Source organism: Ostrinia nubilalis, chromosome 29 (genome assembly GCF_963855985.1).
Source record: "Ostrinia nubilalis chromosome 29, ilOstNubi1.1, whole genome shotgun sequence".
In the NCBI taxonomy this organism is placed as follows: Eukaryota; Metazoa; Arthropoda; class Insecta; order Lepidoptera; family Crambidae; genus Ostrinia; species Ostrinia nubilalis.
Window position 1 is genome coordinate 7,029,798 of NC_087116.1, and position 19,547 is coordinate 7,049,344.

The following is a 19,547-nucleotide window of genomic DNA, read 5'->3' on the forward strand; positions in this document are numbered from 1 at the left end:
AGTTTTGACAGATAACAACACAACAAGCCCAGTGACAGCCAGCCCACATATTTTTTTAAGCACAAGCATACCAAAATAAACTATCCGCTATCCCTAGGATATGTTGTATTAGGCTGTATAAATTTGTCATCTGTGAGCATAAAGATAATAATAAAAATAAAAAAACGTCAAAATTGTCAAACAAAAAGATGTCGTCTACGTAGCGACCGTGTTTTTGTATTAAAATTATAATGAAAATCAATTAAAATGACCGAGTTATGGAGGGCAAATGGTTTATGCCGTTGCTGCCACGCAGAAGGCACCTTCAAGAGCCTAAGCGGATCATATTCTGTAAATGGAGTGGACGAAATATTGTCGACAATGCTTCGCGAGACTTTCGAAGTGAATGTATGTTATTTAAAGTAATTTAAATGTCTTTTTAGCCTACAAACAGACCCAGTAACTCATTTTGTATATAGTTCGATCATAAGTCACCTTGCTTCCTGTAAATTGCCTTGCAATTAATATAAAAAAAAAAATGTCCATATAACTTCTGGTTAGGTGTGTTCTGTGTTTAAAAACCATACATAGAATTTCTGACCGCTTACGCTATCTGTCTAAATATCTTATACATATAGAAGATAATAAATTCAACCAACCATAACATAATCTTCTATCACATTTACATGGCTTATTATGAAATGAAGTAATAACATTATCTGTTCTGTCATCACTGGATTTTCTGAAAAACATTTCTCCATAGCACTAGGCTATTTAAATTGTATCATTTTGATTTTGTATTTCTTTTACTTGTCTCTATTTTGTTTTTGTAGTGTGCAATAAAAAGTATCTGTAAGTATGTATTTATTTTTATTTATTGCTTACCACAATATTCTTTATGCCACAACATTATTGTTCAAATTAGGCTGAGTTGGCACCACCTTATTTTAATTATAACAATATCAATAACTGGTGCCTTTTGCATGGAGTTTGACAAAGTTTTTAAAAAACATTTTTAACGTTTGTCAAAGTTAAAATAAGATGGTGCAACTCAGCCTTATGCTCGTTTTCACCATCAATCCCTCATTTTTAGGTGACCCCGTCGAAAACAAAATTCCTGTTATGTGTTATGTACCATAGGGGTCACTTAAAAACTAGAAAGAAAGAAAGAAAAATGTTTTTTTTGGCAACTTAATAGTAAAAAATAAATACATTCATATCATTTTAGATCACACACATCAAAAGGAGAAAGAAAAAAGGAAAAAATAATAATAAAGTTGTCACAAAGGCCACCCATTCAGTTATTAAATCAGGGATTGATGGTGAAAATGTGCTTTAGACTATTATTCAAACAATAGGGTATTTGACACCACCAATCAATTGACGTACTTTTTAAAACTGTCAAAACGACACCCTCCCATAGATTTTGTACGGCAATACTAGCATGTGACGTCACAATTTTATCAACTCAATGAAACTACTTTTTTCAATTATAATGCAACCAAAAATCGTAATTTACAGGTAATTATAAATTAATTAAGTTTTTAAGACCAGAAAGAAGTGTCTTTTTAAAAAAGTTGTGGTTTAGAATTATTGGCGAATGGTGTCAAATACCCATTTATGTAAAAATACTCTTACAGATAGCGCCTTTGCCAGGAGAGATAGGAGTGAACACGTACAACATCTGTCCGCTATGCGAGCCGCGGCTGAGAGACGCAGCGCTCTTCAAGAGGCAAGTTGTGGCGTGCGAAGAGAAGTTCATGAGGTATTACGCCGGGTGCGGTGTTAATGGTACGTCAGTTCTAATTATTAATTCTTTTACTGCCTAGCTCGCACTTATTGTGTGTCATGTAAGCTATTACTGTATTTTATTAATTAAACAAGCTTTTGCCCGCGACTTCACCCGCATGAAACTTCGTTTGTCACAGATCGTCATAAATTATCTATACTAATACAGTGTGAGTCACGTTAAAGTGTACATATGAAAATAGATGAAACTAGACCTATTTTTATCGACAAAAAAGAGGTCAAAAATTTTTTGAGATTTTTTTTTTAATTTTTTATAGAATTTTTTTTCTTCAAATTACTTATTGTAAAGAAAACGTAATAACTTTTAAACTAAGCGGTATATCCTGATAAAATAAAAACAGTAATAATGCTAAATAACAGGCGATACTAAAAAAATACATAAAATACACAAAAAATGCCAACAAATAATAAAAAATGATACTTTTTGAAAAAAGTCTGCTTAAAAATTCGTGTTTTTTTGGTTATTTTATAAATTTCTCCAAAAAAATGCCCCTATAACCGGTGGTTTTTATTACTTTGTATTATTTTCTATCGTATTATCTTTGTAAAACCAAAAATCGCATGTCTCTATCCCTATCACAACATTTGCTATGATCGTTTGAACAAACTCCTGCCACAACATTATTCTCCGCTACAGGTAGAGACAATTTTAATTTTAACTAAAATGCTTATTTTACTTCGAAATCTTTTGTTTTTATTTGAAATCTAACTTGTCTTTATCAAAATTACAAATCTAGAGCCATTTTCAGTTTTGTTGTTAACGAAGCGTTGAATGGCGCGCCCGGAGAGGCTTAGTTCAAACGATCATTGCAAACGTTGTGATAGGGATAGAGACATGCGATTTTTCGTTTTACGAAGGTAATGCGATAGAGAATAATACAAAGTAATAAAAACTACCGGTTATAGGGGCATTTTTTGGAGAAATTTATCAAATAACCAAAAAAACACGAATTTTTAAGCAGATTTTTTTCAAAAAGTATAATTTTTTTATTATTTGTTGGCCTTTTTTGTGTATTTTATGTATTTTTTTAGTATTGCCTGTTATTTAGCATTATTACTGTTTTTATTTTATCAAGATATACCGCTTAGTTTAAAAGTTATTATGTTTTCTTTACAATAAGTAATTGGAAGAAAAAAATTTCCATAAAAAATTAAAAAAAAATCTCAAAAAATTTTTGACCTCTTTTTTGTCGATAAAAATAGGTCTAGTTTCATCTATTTTCATATGTACACTTTAACGTGACTCACACTGTATTATAAATGCGAAAGTAACTCTGTCTGTCTGTCTCACTTTCACGCCTAAACCACTGAACCGATTTTGATGAAATTTGGCACAGAGATAGTTTGAGTCCCGGGAAAGGACATAGGATAGTTTTTGTCTCGGTTTTTGAAACAGGGACGCGCGCGATAAAGTTTTTCTGTGACAGACAAAATTCCACGCGGGCGAAGCCGCGGGCGGAAAGCTAGTAGCCTATATGTTATTCTGGGTTATAAATAATAAGCTATGTCAAACGATCTGACCAAAAAATACGACTAACGGCTGACGAACGGGACTATTAGTAGTTTGTGTAATATTAAGAAAGAGCAGAATAAGACCACTTCTCTTCAGTGTGTCTTAATAAGTGACTAAGGGACAAATATGCTAACATCAGGCCTAAGCTCCCCAAACTGTCAGCCTCTTTTCTAAACATTTCTTGATAACCCAAAGTAATAACAATAAAGTCATAACTAGTTTGAATAACCCATAATCAACATTATGTGGCAAAATATGTAAGTTCAGAATATTAAATAAACATTTATTGTGTTTCAGATGGAGAATCTTTTATGAAGGGTGTAAAATTAGAAGTAGGCAGTATTTCAGAAGGTGAGTTGTACATACAGGGTGTCCCGTAAAGAGCGTGCCAAACTTAAGAACATTCTAGATTAATGGATGACCATCTATACAAAAAAAAATCTTTATTTTGAGATATGATTTTTAAATGTTTTTTTAACATCAACAATTTTGAGCCTATCTCTTCTTTTACAGGTCCAAAAGAAGAAACTCTATTTCCTGACGAAAAAGACATTAAATACAATGATGGTAAGTTAACCTACATTAGTTTATACCACGAAGAATTAATTTTAGCATTCTTAAAAATTTGCAACTTAATTTAATTATTGTTAATTATAAATGATTAATACTAATGCTATTAATCCATTACAAAAGTCCGGTCAGCGGTCGCCGAGCAGATAGAATTTCGTCCAATGACCCAAGCTACCCATCCTTATCGCTCGCGCGTAATTATATTGCTCGCACACTCACTGCGGGCGCCCGTTGCACAGTCGCGACAGCAATATGATTACGCGCGAGCGATAAGGATGGGTAGCTTGGGGTCATTGTACGAAATTTTATCTGCTCGGCGACCGGACTTTACCTTCAATATCTAGTTCAGGTATATCAGATTCAGGATTTTAGCCTTTTCTAATCCCCGTTTCCAGAAGACAAAGTACCCTCAATGGAGATCTTCATCGAGACGGATTTGGAAGACCAGCCGCTGTCTACCCTCGCAAACAAACGGAGGGCCAGTGAGGATTCCTACAGGGATTGGGAGCCGGGGCAGAGTGATACGGAGGAAACACGTATGTATACGAAATACACATGACTAAAGTCCGGTCGCCGAGCACCCATCCTTATCTTATAAGTGCCACTTGTGGTCTAAACTGAATAAATATTTTGGATTTTATCGCAGTCCGGTGTGATAAGGATGGGTAGCTTGGGGTCATTGGACAAAATATGGTAGAAATTCATAAAAAGAAACAAAAAAATAATAGCTCTAAAACAAATATTTCATATGACCGTAAAATAAAAACTAACAAGAATTCTATATATCTCAACCCAATAAATCCTGAGAATGTTATAAGAATTATCAAAAATCTAAAAAATAAAAATAGCGTGGGTTATGATGACTTAAATACTAAAGTTATTAAATTCTGTAAAGATGAAATCTCTGGTCCATTGTCTCACATAATCAACTTATCTATAAGCAAAGGAATATTTCCTAGTAAATTGAAAATATCAGTAGTTAAACCGTTATTTAAAAAAGGTAATAGAGATGAACACGAAAACTACCGTCCTATTGCATTAATATCAATATTTGCTAAAGTATTCGAAACAGTAATATATGAGGGTTTGTTGAGGCCAATCACTAAAGTCTCAGTGCCGAAACTTCGCGCAGAAAAAGGAACATCAATATTGTCTATTCACTACTCTATAATTGTCAATGAAAAGACTTCAATTTACGAAACCCAACGTTCTTCTGTACAAATTTTTATAAATCCAATTAAATGGATGAAAATCAAGAAAGTTAGTTTCAATACTACATATTACACAAACAAATGGTGACCCCGACGTGATTGCAACGAGAAAGTCAACGAAACCAATTCAACAAGTCAAACCGTTGAACATTGGAAAAATCCAGCTCATCCTTCAGGAAACCGCCAGTATCCAGCTGCAGCAACTATTCCGAGGGAAGTGCGATTCCTATCCTTGCTACCCATTCCTTCCAGCTTCTATTAGTGTGAATACAGTTGTTAAAATCCAAATCCAATTCAATCCAACGGGTAGGTACATACTACCTACACAACTATTCACGCAAAAATAAGTCTAAATTTCATCTATTTTCATCCTTCTACGAATTATCTTCATTTATATGGTCTTTCGCAATACATTTTCACAAATTAAATCGTAAAATACTAGTCCAATTAGCTATATTTCATACAAATAGTTCAGTTTCAAATTACAAATTCAATTCACGAGTGTTAACTGTCAGTTCATATTTTATACTTATCATCATAAATCTTGTTATTACTCCATACTTATACGTACTGCCGAACATTCCAGGTGTATTCCTGCATTCTGAACACGGAAATAATCAAAACCTCTGCCGAGTGTGGCGGGTCCGGTCTTCCAACAATCAACACAGTGCCGTGTGTGTGCGCCTGTGCAGCGATCGGCCGCCTGCGAAACCGGTTTGTTATCTCACAGCATCGAACCGTAACGTATCTTTATTATTTCTTATCGTAAACGTAAACATAATTGCCGTGTGATTCGTTGTTGCGTTAGCAAAATGGCAGATTTAAAAGACCTTATTAAACAACGAGGTAGCATTAGATCTCGATTAACATTATTTGAGAAGTATTTATTGCCTTTGTTGGACTGTAAAGAGACTAGTGCCGTTATAGTAAATGAACTCCGTTTGCGATGTAACAAAATGCGTGATTTATCATGCAATTTCGAGGAAATACAATCCCAAATAGAAATGTTGGATGAAGATACCACTGCTCAAATGAATGAACGGGAAATAACCGAAAATAAGTTCTTTTATTTAATAGCAAAATCACAATCATTATTAGATTACTTTGAAACACAACATAAACAGGAGTCTTCATCCAACACAACTTCAAATCACATCAATATTAAACTGCCACCTTTAAAAATTCCACCATTCAATGGAAATGCAAATGATTGGTTGGCCTTTCGAGACACTTATTTATCACTTATCCACCAAAATGATAGCATTGATAATATCAATAAATTCCATTACCTTAAATCTTACTTGGAGGGTCCGGCTAGTTCTGTCATCAATTCTGTTACAGTTTCTTCAGATAATTATGAAATAGCATGGAACCTACTTTGTGAGCGATATGATAACAAGCGTCTCTTAATCAATGAACATGTTAAGTGTTTATTTTCAATTGAATCATTAACCAAAGAGTCTCACAGCGGAATTAGAAATCTTATAGACAGTTTATCAAAGAATTTGAACGCATTAAATAATTTAGGTGAACCAACAGACAAATGGGACACACTTATCATCTATATGGCCTCGGCGAAGTTGGACAGCGCTACTGCCCGTCGGTGGGAAGAGTGTAGAAGCAGCAATGATTCTCCTTCACTGGATGAGTTCTTATCATTCCTTCGTCAGAGAGCTAACTTACTAGAGACTGTAAATGCAAGTAAAGTTGTTAACAATAAGCATGAGAAACGTCATAGCTTCCAATCATTTCACAGTTCATCGGTCAATGCATCACCTGCTAAGCAGTGCCTCATCTGTAAGCAAGATTGTCATAGGTTGTATGAGTGTTCTGTGTTCAAATCAATGCCCGTTAGTGAGCGAATTTCTAAACTTACCTCATTAAAACTGTGCAACAATTGCCTTCGTGAAGGTCATCAAACCCATCAATGCAGGTTGGGTGGCTGTCGTATTTGTCATAAAAAACACAATACACTGATACATAGACAAAATTCGTTGCAATATTCACAAACTAAACAAATTAATAGTGATGACAATAAAGTAAATAACTTACCTCAAACTACTAGCAACTCACCTAGTCCTGTCACTGGCTCCACTCCATCTGGTTCTGCTTCCTCCGTGACTATGTCTGCTACCTCCTCTGGTCAAGCACTCCTCTCTACGGCATTAGTCAAGGTGAGAAACAACAACAAAGTGTACACACTTAGAGCCTTGTTGGATTGTGGGAGCCAGTCTTCATTCATTAGTGACAGGGCTCAAAGGAAAATTGGCCATCAAAAACGTCATGATTGTTTTCACAGTGTTTCAGGTATAGGAAATGCAGTACTAAATGTTACAGAACATTGCAATTTACATCTTCATTCCTGTCACAACTCATTCAACATAATTGAGAATGTTACTAGGTATGCAAAATCACTTGAAACCTATGTTACAGTTAAGCTTTTACATTTACAAATACATTAGTTTTTATTTCATTCAAAAATACCCAGTAGTTATGATTTTATAGGCATTCAAAGTTCGCTTAAATATTGAGTCCCGCCGACGGTCACGTGACCCCGTGTGACGTACATTCACAGCGTCCGCTCACTAGAAAACGGATATAAACATACTTAAATATTTTTTTTTTGTAAATACAAACTTATTATAGGGTAAACCAGAGAGTGATTGCCCACTGGTAGTAATTGCCCGCTTTAAGAATAATATTGTCAGGTGCTGACTTTGAATCACTCTAGTTATACTTGAATTTACTAAGTAGATGGCTCCGAGATCAATGAACAGTAGATTTAAAATTTACAATAGGAAACACTAAAAAAAAAACAGTCATGGCGGATTTTGTCAAGACGGGTGAAAATGTTACTCAAACACGTAAAGACTTTAACAATTTTACTAAGGAATTACTTGCTTAGAGGTTAATTTTTTTTGCAAGTTATTTAATATTCAAGTAATGGTGTATAGTCACGATGAAATTATAAGTGTTTTCTCCATTATCAATGAAAATAACTGATAAAATTTGATTTCGAACGGTCATTTTAACGGTGGGTAATCACTGCACGTAAATCTGTATATTTTTAGTTATTGCCCACCATCATTTTAGTTATTGCCATATGTTAATGTATAGTTATTGCCCAGGGCAATTATTATTAGAGTGTTGCCACCATGCAGTAGCAGTGTTTAAGTTGCTCATTGCTAGACTTGTTTTGCAATTTACAGGCATAAATATTGAAATGTTTCATTTTCAGTATGCCAAAGACTCCAAAAGTTCAATATAGCATAGAAAATTTGCAAAAAGCGATCGAAGCTGTACAAGATGTATCCAACAATTTATCTACTAGATAAATTGCTGAAAAATATGGTTTGGCTTGAAAAAATTGATAAAAATTCAAACGCAAATACAAAAAATGAAAATCCTACGTTAAATCTACTAGTGAAAATGTTAATTGTATGGAAATAAATACAACTTTAGGGAAGAATACCCAACAGCTAATTGAACATTCTGAGCAACCACTTGAACTGATATCAAAGAAGATAAAAAAATAAATACATATAAAATTCAAATTTTTGCGTCATCTATGTTTTGAAGTAGATGATTCTGTCTCTACCGATTCATCAACATCAGCTCAAGAAATATTTGATAATATGTTAATAAGGCCAAACGCAATTTATTTTGAAATGTTGAAGACTGTACTACTAGAATTTAAGTTTAATGTTTTGTTTTGTTTATTTAAAACCTATTTTGTCATTTTAAAATTGATTATTTTGTTTTAAGATACTGGGCAATTACTGTGCTTTCATGTGGGCAATTAGTGTAAGTAATGGGCAATGACTGTACTTTTTGGAGGATTTTAAATTTATTTCAATATTTTCTAAGTTACGTAAGTTTCAACTAAAAACTGTTAATATTCTGTTTAACAGTTAATTGAGTTATAAGAAAAAAGTCATAAATGGTCGATAATTAAAATACTTTCTTTAATTTTTCATCTCAATGTATTTGAAATCTTTAAGTGGGCAATAGCTATACGGTTTACCCTACATATTAACACCCAGACCCATCACAGAAATTAAAATTGAACCAAACCCAAATTTGATGCGATTGTGTCATTTTATTGCAAATTAGCTTCCAGCTCCATCATTAGACCCCGATTACTATATAGAATTAAAATACTCATCAATACAAAACGAACGAGCCCAAACTCGATGCATTTAAGTCGTTTTATTATAGAGTTCCTATGGCCACCTTCCAGCTCCATCATCAGATCAGCTCCATGTCATCACAATATTGCATGGTCATCCAAATCACATGTGTTTGCGAAATTTCAGTTTAATCGGTTGCCTGGAAGTGGGTCATAATTCAGCTTGCAAGATTCCACCCATACAAATATGAGCCAGTCACTGTAATATGACGTCACGCGCATAAAATGGCGGGCCGGCCGCCGCCCGCACTTTTAAAATTCAATATCTTGGAAACTAATTGACGTATCGAAATAATTCTTTCACGTGTATTTTTTATTTTTAACAGAGAATACAGAAAGCTAAGAAACAAAATTAGTGAACATTCTTCATTGCCAAGTGCTTTGTTTTACCTCACATTACAGACAAGTTGCCCCATGCCACAGTTCGTATACAAGATTTAGGCATTCCACATCATATTCAGCTTGCCGACCCAATGTTTTATCATTCCTCAGATATTGATCTTCTACTGGGCGCTGACATATTTTGGGACCTTCTAGGACCCGGCAGGGTAACTTTGGGACCACAAAGGCCCATTTTACAAGAAACAATGTTAGGATGGGTAGTGGCTGGCCCCACAGCAACAAATTATTATGAAACAAATAATAATAAATTACATTGTCATTTTTCAAAGGACATTAGTCAACAACTTACAAAATTTTGGGAACTTGAGGAAGTACCTCCTAGCATTGAATACAACAAAAATGATTATTGTGAAAATTTATTCACCACCACCACACGTCGCGAACCTGACGGGCGATTTTGTGTTCAGGTTCCTCTCAAGGAATCTTCAGATTGTTTAGGTGAATCATACCACATTGCAGAGAAACGATTGTTTCATTTAGAGCGTAAACTCAAAAATAATCCATCACTTAAAACCAAATATCAAGAATTCATCCACGAATATGAGAACATGGGTCACATGACTGAGATTCCTCGGCCAGCATTCGGCTGTTACCTTCCACATCATGGGGTAGTTCGAGAGGCTAGCGAAACTACAAAGTTGCGTGTTGTATTCGACGCATCTTCAAAAACTGCATCTGGCGTGTCGTTCAACGACATACAACATGTCGGACCGGTTGTTCAGGACGACTTGTTTTCAATTCTATTGCGGTACAGACAGCACAGGTTTGTAGTGTCGGCAGACGTGGAAAAAATGTACCGTCAAATACTAGTAGACCCTGAACAACGGCATCTGCAACTCATTTTGTGGCGAGACGATCCGTCGAGTACTATCAAAATATTCCAGTTAAACACTGTTACGTATGGAACGGCATCAGCACCGTTTCTTAGTACTCGATGTTTACTACAACTGTCCGAGGAGTGTCAGGACCTTGGTGTGGCTCAGTTGATCAGGGAGGACTTCTACGTGGATGATTTCCTTTCGGGAACCGACTCAGAAGACGAATTGCTGAAAATAGTTCACTCAGTTACTTCTATTCTTGACTCAGCATGTCTTCCATTGCGTAAATGGCGAACAAACGCACCTAGCATCTTTCAAACTGAGTCGAACACATCCCAACCTAAAACCTTTGACATGTCTTCTTCTCAGGCCAGTGTTTTGGGCCTCAAATGGAATCCTTCTGATGACATTCTTCAGTTTTCTGTTGACATGGAATTAAATCAGCCAGTCACTAAACGAACCATCTTATCTAAGTCAGCTAAACTTTTTGACCCTTTGGGTCTACTCAGTCCATGCACAATAATTCCCAAAATCATTCTCCAGAAGCTGTGGCAGTCAAAACTGGATTGGGACGATCCTGTGGATAATTCATTGCTCAAGGAATGGAACACCTTCGCAGAAAATTTAAAGTCTTTAACAGAACTTGCAATTCCCAGATGCACAATCATCTGCAATCCAATCAAAATTGAGCTGCATGCTTTCTCAGATGCTTCACAATTAGCCTATGCATCTTCAATTTATCTGAGATCAATCGATGCATCTGGTCACGTCTTGGTAAGGCTGTTATGCGCTAAAACTAAGGTGGCTCCGCTCAAGGCAGCAACCATTCCTCGGCTTGAGCTGTGTGGCGCTCTTCTGTCAGCACGCCTCAGTGCTAAGGTGCTGAAGGCACTTCGATGTGAGCTTGAGTCTATTTTCTACTGGACAGACTCAACGGTGGTCTTAGGTTGGCTTTCTTCTCATTCATCTGACTTAAAACCCTTCGTTTCGAATCGTGTTAGCGAAATCCAGGAGCTGACGACTTCTGGCACTTGGAGACATGTCCCTGGAGAGAAAAATCCAGCGGATTTAGCATCACGGGGAGTGAACCCCAGATCACTTCAATCCGCTAACTTGTGGTGGGAAGGACCTTCTTTTCTAACTGAAGACTCGTGCTATTGGCCGCAAAACATAGGATCTCACGCTGTTCTGGATCTACCTGAAAGAAAATCTAATAACATTAAACCTAAAACTACAAAGCAAATTACTACACTAAAATCAACTACTGCAAATGTTCAAAGGGTGATAGAATTTGATAGATATTCCAACTTTACAAAATTACACAGATCTATTGCTTATGTACTTAGATACTTACACAATTTAAAAAATAAAAACTCAAAACTAACGGGTCCTTTGACCACAAATGAATTAAATACAGCTCTAAAGGTTTTGGTAAAACAACATCAAATAGAATGCTTCTCCACTGAATTAAATACTCTTAATAGTAAACAAAACTTACCTTGTAAATCCCGCATCTTATCTCTCAGTCCATTTATAAATGAAGAAGGCATACTTTGTGTTGGAGGCCGACTACAAAATTCCAATGAGCCCTATGAGAGAAAACATCCAATTTTACTGGACTCTAAACACAATTTTTCTAAATTATTATTTGCTCATCATCACATTAAACTTCTTCATTGTGGGCCTCAACTTCTACTAAGTAGTATACGAAATACTTATTGGCCTTTAAGAGGCAGAATACTAGCAAGAGGTATCGTTAATAATTGCAAACTTTGTCGATTGATGAAAGCTAAATCTTATAATCCCATAATGGGAAACTTACCTTCAAGTAGAATAACTCCCAATCATCCATTTCACATCAGCGGCGTCGACTTCGCCGGGCCATTCTACATTACTGATCGCAAGGGTCGCGGTTGTAAAATAACAAAGTGTTACTTGTGCCTATTTGTCTGTTTCAGTACAAAGGCTTTGCACCTCGAAGTAGCCAGCGACCTGACTACCGATGTTTTCATTATGTGTCTTAGGCGATTTATTTCCCGACGAGGGAAACCATTGCAATTATATTGCGATAACGGCACTAATTTCGTCGGCGCTAACAACGAAATCACACGTTTTCTCAAATCAAGTAACGATGACATAACTGGTTTCGCATCGGATGAGGGAATTGAGTTTAAATTCTCACCAGCTTATTCTCCCCACTTTGGTGGGCTCTGGGAGGCAGGCGTTAAATCTGCGAAATACCATATAACGCGAATATTAGGCGATAAACATCTAACGTTTGAGGAATTAACGACTTTGTTCACCCAAATTGAAGCAATCCTTAACTCCAGACCCCTATCTCCTCTATCATCAGATCCTACCGATTTAAATCCCTTGACTCCTTCGCACTTCCTGATCGGCAAACCACTGACATCGCTGCCGTCAGAGAACCTGCTGGATGTTAACCCAGGCCGACTGGATCGATATAGACTTCTGGAAAAAATGCGGCAACACTTCTGGGATCGCTGGAGAAACGAATACCTGAACGAGTTGCAACAAAAAACCAAATGGCAGACGCATCAACAAGGACTACAAGTAGGCGACCTGGTGGCCATCAAGGAACCTAATCTGCCTCCTTTGAAGTGGCGCATGGCACGCGTCAGCAACCTATACCCTGGCTCCGACGGAACAACAAGAGTCGCAGACGTCACTACCTCCAAGGGCATCGTTCGCAGAGCTGTTCGCAACCTCTGCCCTTTGCACGCATCATAACCTCAACCAGCAGCAGTACTTCGAAACCCTGGAGATTTCGAAGGGGGGGAAGATGTTGAGGCCAATCACTAAAGTCTCAGTGCCGAAACTTCGCGCAGAAAAAGGAACATCAATATTGTCTATTCACTACTCTATAATTGTCAATGAAAAGACTTCAATTTACGAAACCCAACGTTCTTCTGTACAAATTTTTATAAATCCAATTAAATGGATGAAAATCAAGAAAGTTAGTTTCAATACTACATATTACACAAACAGGGTTTAATAAATTTTTTCGAAAAATATAACATTCTCAGCGAAAAACAATTTGGGTTTAGGAAAGACAAATCTACTAACTTAGCTATATATCATCTTATGCGCAACATTTCGGAATGCCTTAATGACAGTATTCCTGTGACAGCGCTATTTATGGACATGTCTAAAGCGTTCGATTTTGTATGCCATGAAAAACTGCTAAGCAAGTTGTATAGTTATGGAATCAGAGGACCCATATTGGAATTATTAACTTCATACTTAAACGAACGCTTACAATATACAGAAATAACTAAAATAGATTGTAGAAAAAATGTTGTAACTGTAAAATCCGATATAGAAGTAGTTAAATACGGAGTGCCACAAGGAACTATACTTGGTCCTTTATTGTTCATAATTTATATAAATGATCTCCCCCTAAATGTTCCGCACCCAATGTATTTATTTGCCGATGATTCTACCATAGTTATTAAAAGTAATGATCATGACACATACGAGCAGTCCATAAACGATGCTCTTGCAAATGTAATTAACTGGATGAATGCAAATAATTTAGTAGTTAATCTTGATAAAACACAATATATGCAATTCTATTTAAATAAAAAACGCAAAAAAAACATTACGGTGAGTTATGATAATCATTTAATTGAAGAAGCTAATGAAATATGTTTTCTGGGTGTAAAAATTGATAGTAACGCGTGTTGGAAACCACATACTTTACAATTAACGAATAAAATTAGTAAATTTGTTTTTCCTTTAAAAAAAATTGCAAGATCTGTGTCTAAGAAAGCTGCTCTTATTGCCTACTATGGATATGTGGCTTCTAACTTACGCTACGGAATAATCCATTGGGGAAATACGGCAAATGTTAATTTATTACCCATATTTCGTGCTCAAAAAAAATGCATCAGAGCCATCTTCGGCGTCAGTCAAATGGTTAGTTGCAGGCAATTATTTCCTAAACTGCAGTTACTCAATCTTCCCTCATTGTATATTCTTGAAGTTTGTCTATTTGTAAAAAAATATGATTATTATTTTAAATCTAGGATAACCAGACTACATCGCAAAACTCGCAATAAAATAGATATATTACCCCATCATACATCGCGCACTAGTTATTTTTCAAATAGTTTCTTTGTTGTAGCACCTAAAATTTTTAACCATTTACCTGACAGCCTAAAAGAGTTAAATTATAAAAACTTCAAGACAGCACTGTATGACATTTTAGTCAAAAAATGTTATTACTCTTTAAATGAATATTTACAAGATAAAATTAGTTATTGATGTTATTTATTAGTCTAACTAGCCTACCTTAAGCTACAAGATTTTAAAATGTAAGATTGTTACTAATTGTTCTAAATTTTGTTATGTGTTTATTGTTTTGTTATGTAGTTATAATATCTTGCAACTAGGGTCAGGGAGGCAACAGTGACTCACTTTTTTTTCGAAGCTTAATAAAAATAGATATCGCTTTAATATTGGCCTAAAATTTGCTCACATTTTAGATACACTATTGAACTGTAACTGAGCACTCATGATTCTACATTATTTACTACTTATGTCAAAGTAGGAACCTAAAACAAAAAAATGATAATTGAGCCACTGTGGACTACTAGGTGTACACACTGACTCACTACCGTGGTACACAGTATTAACGTGGTACGGCAGTATTTATATGAAAAGAAAATGCCCATTCCGCGTAGTTTTTTATTAGAAATAATAACAAAACTGCACAAGCTATTCTTATTATAATCAACAATTCAACACGACTCTTAGTACTTTTATTGCTACCTATAAGATCTTAAGTCATCTCAATCTCTTCGTTATTTATTTCTTCCCTATTTTTCTATCGGTTTTTTCCGTGGCATTCTGTAAATAAAAAACAAAATTCGATTTAAAGTTATAAAAATACTGAATTCGTATAAAGTATTAAAATTGAGTCACTGTGTACTTCTACGCCATTTTGTAAATATTTGATCAAAAAAACCAAGATGTAAAACAAATTAGTCAAAATTCGGATTAAAGACAATTGATACAAGACCTACTATCCGATAAATATAACGGCTATTACCTATAGCAACAAACAAAGATATGAAAACAATCGAAACTCACCTTAGAATGTAATTTAGTGGGCGCGAAAACAAAAAACATTCCCTCACCCTTCCGCACGGCACTTGACCGGCGAGCAAACTGGTTTAAACGTGTTCGGGTACCAAGACCTTTGAATCGGTAAAAGAGACAAATATATATTCCTATGCCTTCAGGTCGAAACATGACTGAGCCACTGTAGCCGACCGAGTCACTGTTGCCTCCTTGACCCTACGTAATCTGTATTCATACGAATAAAATATTGTACGCCCAATCGGCAGGTTATAGCGGACTTATGTATACATTTAAGATCTGTGTTATTGTAATACCTATAACTAAGACAATAAATGATTTATTGATTTGATTTGATTTGATTTGAAAATCTGCTCGGCGACCAGACTTCTAGAGCTGACCCGGCGAACTTCGTGTAGTCGACCAAATCCTCCATTTGCACCTTCATCCTTCACATAAGCAAGCAACGTTTGTGAACACGGACGTAAGAAATTATGTGCAAAAAGATACAGTAAAAACATTCAATCCTTTATTAACATTATCGCGACTGTTCGACGGGCGGCCACAATGAGTGTGCGAGCGCGACAGCAATATAATTACGCGCGGGAGATAAGGATGGGTAGCTTGGGGTCATTGTACGAAATTCGATCTGCTCGTCGACCGGACTTTAGTCACTTGATTATTTAATTTATTATTTACTTTCAGAAGAACAGAGCAAACAACGAAAGGCGAAGTCGAAAAAGTTCGCTTGCGACATCTGCCAAAAGAAATTCACTTACAACGGTTCTTTAGAAGTACACATGAAGATTCACACAGGAGAAAAAACCCATTTGTGCCAATTGTGCAACACAAAGTTTGTCAACAGCAAAGATTTGACTAAACACATAGAAAGCACACACTCGGACAACGGCAAATATGTCTGTACTATTTGCAATAAAACGTTTGACAAAACAAGGCTGTTGAAAAAACATCTAAAATCTCACTTCGATGACAAATTCAAATGCAGTTATTGCTCGAAAGAGTTCCAAAGAAAGAAAGGATTAAAAGAACACTTAAAAACGCACACCGGCGAGAGAAAATACAGCTGTGAAGTTTGTAACAAGTCGTTCGGGCATAACCAAACGTTGAAATCCCATATGCTCACCCACACCGGTGAACGGCCTTATGTTTGTGATGTGTGTGGAAGACGGTTCCCCCAAAGGACACACTTGAAAAGACACATAATAATAATACACACTGGAATGAAACCGTATTCCTGTAAAATCTGTAACAAGCAGTTCTCGAGCAAAAGTTATTTGGCAATCCATGAACGGACCCATACGGGTGAACGACCGTTCTCATGTGAGGTTTGCAAGAAGGATTTCACAGCGTACACAACGTTGAAAGTGCATATGAGAGTGCATACTGGTATTAAACCGTATACTTGCAGTTTTTGCAGCAGGCAGTTCGCTCAAATGGCCAGTTTTAAATTGCATGAAAGGACTCATACCGGTGAAAAACCGTTTTCATGTAAAGTTTGTAAGAAACCGTTCTCTGATAACGGTTACTTGAAGATTCATATGCGAGTGCATACGGGAGAGAAGCCCTATCCTTGCGAGATTTGTAAAAGGTAATGTTGACTATCAAAGGCCGCACATTTATTATCAACCCGGAAAGGGATCGTAACTGTATCAACTCGAGGCAGTCAGTATTCTTTGTATGAAAGTCCATATTCAACGCACACTTATCCGCACCGTAACGTAAACGCCTCGCCTCGTGGATGACAGCGCGCGAAGGGCGATGACGGCTCGCAAAAGGCAATACGGTGTTGATCCTTTTCCGAGTTGATAATGTCTGCAAAAATTTCGATGTAATGAGGGTTTTCGCGATTGAAAAATCCGCCAGATGGCAATACGTAGACGCGAGGTCCAAATGCTGCATGATTCGTTATTTTTGACATGACAGACAGATATTTCAAAATCCACCAATCATGCAGCATTTGGACATCCCGTCTACGTATTGCCATCTGGCGGATTTTTCAATCGCGAAAACCCTCATTATGTTGCTGTCGCGCTCGCACACTTACTGCGGCCGCCCGTCGCACAGTCGCGACAGCAATATAATTACGTGTTAATAAGGATGGGTAGCTTGGGGTCATTGAACGATATTCTATCTTCTCGGCGACCGGAGCGGACGAATAAACTATTTTTCTTTCTTTCTTCATTCTAACGCATTTTATTTCCCCCAGATGTTTCCGCGAAACCGGCCAGCTAAAACGCCACATGCGAGTCCACACGGGCATCAAACCTTACACCTGCAAGATATGCAACAAGCAAATAGGAAATCTATCCAAACACATGCGTGTGCACTCTGACGAACGGCCTTATAATTGTACTGTGTGTAATAAACAGTTTTCTATAAGTGGGAATTTGAAATTGCATATGAGGATACATACGGGGGAGAAACCGTTTTCGTGTGAGATGTGCTGTAGCCAGTTTGCGCAGAGCAGTGCGTTGAAAAGGCATAGGTGCAATAGGCCTAGTGATGGCTGATTTGGGCGAGGGGATGGCTGATTTGGGCGAGGGAATGGCTGATCGAAAGAGAGAGGATGGCTGATTGATAGCGAGAGAATGGCGGACTGGAAGAGTCGATGGCCGATTAGGGCGAAAGGTTGGCTGATATCAGCGAAAGTATTGTTCATTGAAAGCGAGAAGATGGCAGATTGAAAGCAATAAGATGGCCGATTGAAAGCGAGAGGATGGATGGCTGACTGAAAGCGAGAGGATGCCTTATTAGGGCTAGAGGATGGCTGATCGAAAGCGAAACCCGATTGAAATTGAGAGGAGAGCCGATTGGAAGCGAACGGATGGCTGATTGAAAAGCAAGAAGATGGCTGATTGAAAGCAAGAGGATGGCCGATTGGAAGCGAGATGATAGATGATATAAGCGTAAGAGTGGCCGATTTGGAGCGAAAAAGGGCCAATTAGGGCAAGAGGATGGCTGATTGGGAGCGAAAGTGGCAGATTATTATCAGCGTAAGGATGGCTGATTGGGGAAAAAAGACATCTGACTGACGAAATTGGGTGATAAAAAGCAAAAAATTTAAAGGACTGCTTTTAAGTAAAAGGATGGCTCGTTTACTTAATATTAATATGAGCTTCGCAATTTTTTGGTACTTATTTGAAATCAGCTACTTATACAAATGTGCATTTATTTATTTTTCAGTATTATTTATTAATTTATTACATCACAAAAGTATTATTTTGCAAGATTTTTTATTGTATTCAAATCGATTTCATAATGTTAAGTATTTTTTTAGACAAATAAGCGTTATTGTTAATAAAAATCATTTTATACACTAGTCTTTTGTTTTATTACTTCCTGCGTGTAGCTAAATTCAAGATAGTCATCGATGGTAAAATTTGGTCTCCAATAAACGCCGTTGACTGCGGCACAATGCTTCTCTTTATAAATGTACTGCTGTGGTCCTTCCGACGTAGTTCGTTCGTTTCAGCCAAAAGACGTCCACTGCTGGACAAAGGCCTACCCCAAGGAGGCCGGTTTTTCTCTTCTATAATATGCATGTTTTGTACCAAACCTTCCTCTTGAGTCATTCTATCTTTAAAAAAAACCGCATCAAAATCCGTTGCGTAGTTCTAAAGATCTAAACATACATAGGGACAGCGGAAAGCGACTTTGTTTTATACACTATGTAGTGAAGCATCGTAACGAGGCCTGCGGCGTTTATAAAATAAAAAAATAAATGATTTATTTTCAGACAAAAACAGTCCAATTATTTTATTATAAAAGACCACAGTCTAATAAAAGTGTTGAGAGAAACTACAATGAGAATGATCGTAAGAAAAAATATTATAACTATAAAAACATTTATTTACATATTTAACACTTGATTTGTATAATTATTATTTACATAATTTTATCCATTATACATAACTAAAATATTTTAACAGTAA

The 19,547-nt window shown here is 36.5% G+C and overlaps 1 protein-coding gene across 2 annotated transcripts; it reads left to right on the forward strand.

Moving 5' to 3' along the window:
- Nucleotides 1-184: 184 nt before the first annotated feature.
- Nucleotides 185-18,897, forward strand: LOC135085787 (gastrula zinc finger protein XlCGF57.1-like). Of its 2 annotated transcripts, none has more exons than XM_063980586.1 (7): nt 185-387; nt 1,620-1,770; nt 3,599-3,652; nt 3,815-3,868; nt 4,267-4,407; nt 16,300-17,203; nt 17,822-18,897. In XM_063980586.1, the coding sequence occupies exons 1-7, from the start codon at nt 247-249 to the stop codon at nt 18,123-18,125; spliced, it is 1,749 nt and encodes a 582-aa protein (XP_063836656.1). In that variant the 5' UTR covers nt 185-246; the 3' UTR covers nt 18,126-18,897. The 2 variants fall into 2 exon arrangements, with proteins under 2 accessions (XP_063836656.1, XP_063836657.1); XM_063980587.1 differs by having other exon boundaries at nt 16,303-17,203.
- Nucleotides 18,898-19,547: the final 650 nt, after the last annotated feature.

Excerpts from the sequence above, each read along its gene's own strand:
- LOC135085787 (XM_063980586.1), top strand. The coding sequence starts at position 247 with ATGACCGAGTTATGGAGGGCAAATGGTTTATGCCGTTGCTGCCACGCA. Across the intron at positions 388-1,619 it reads GCGAGACTTTCGAAGTGAAT|ATAGCGCCTTTGCCAGGAGA; the intron begins GTATGTTATTTA and ends ATACTCTTACAG. Across the intron at positions 3,653-3,814 it reads AGTAGGCAGTATTTCAGAAG|GTCCAAAAGAAGAAACTCTA; the intron begins GTGAGTTGTACA and ends CTTCTTTTACAG.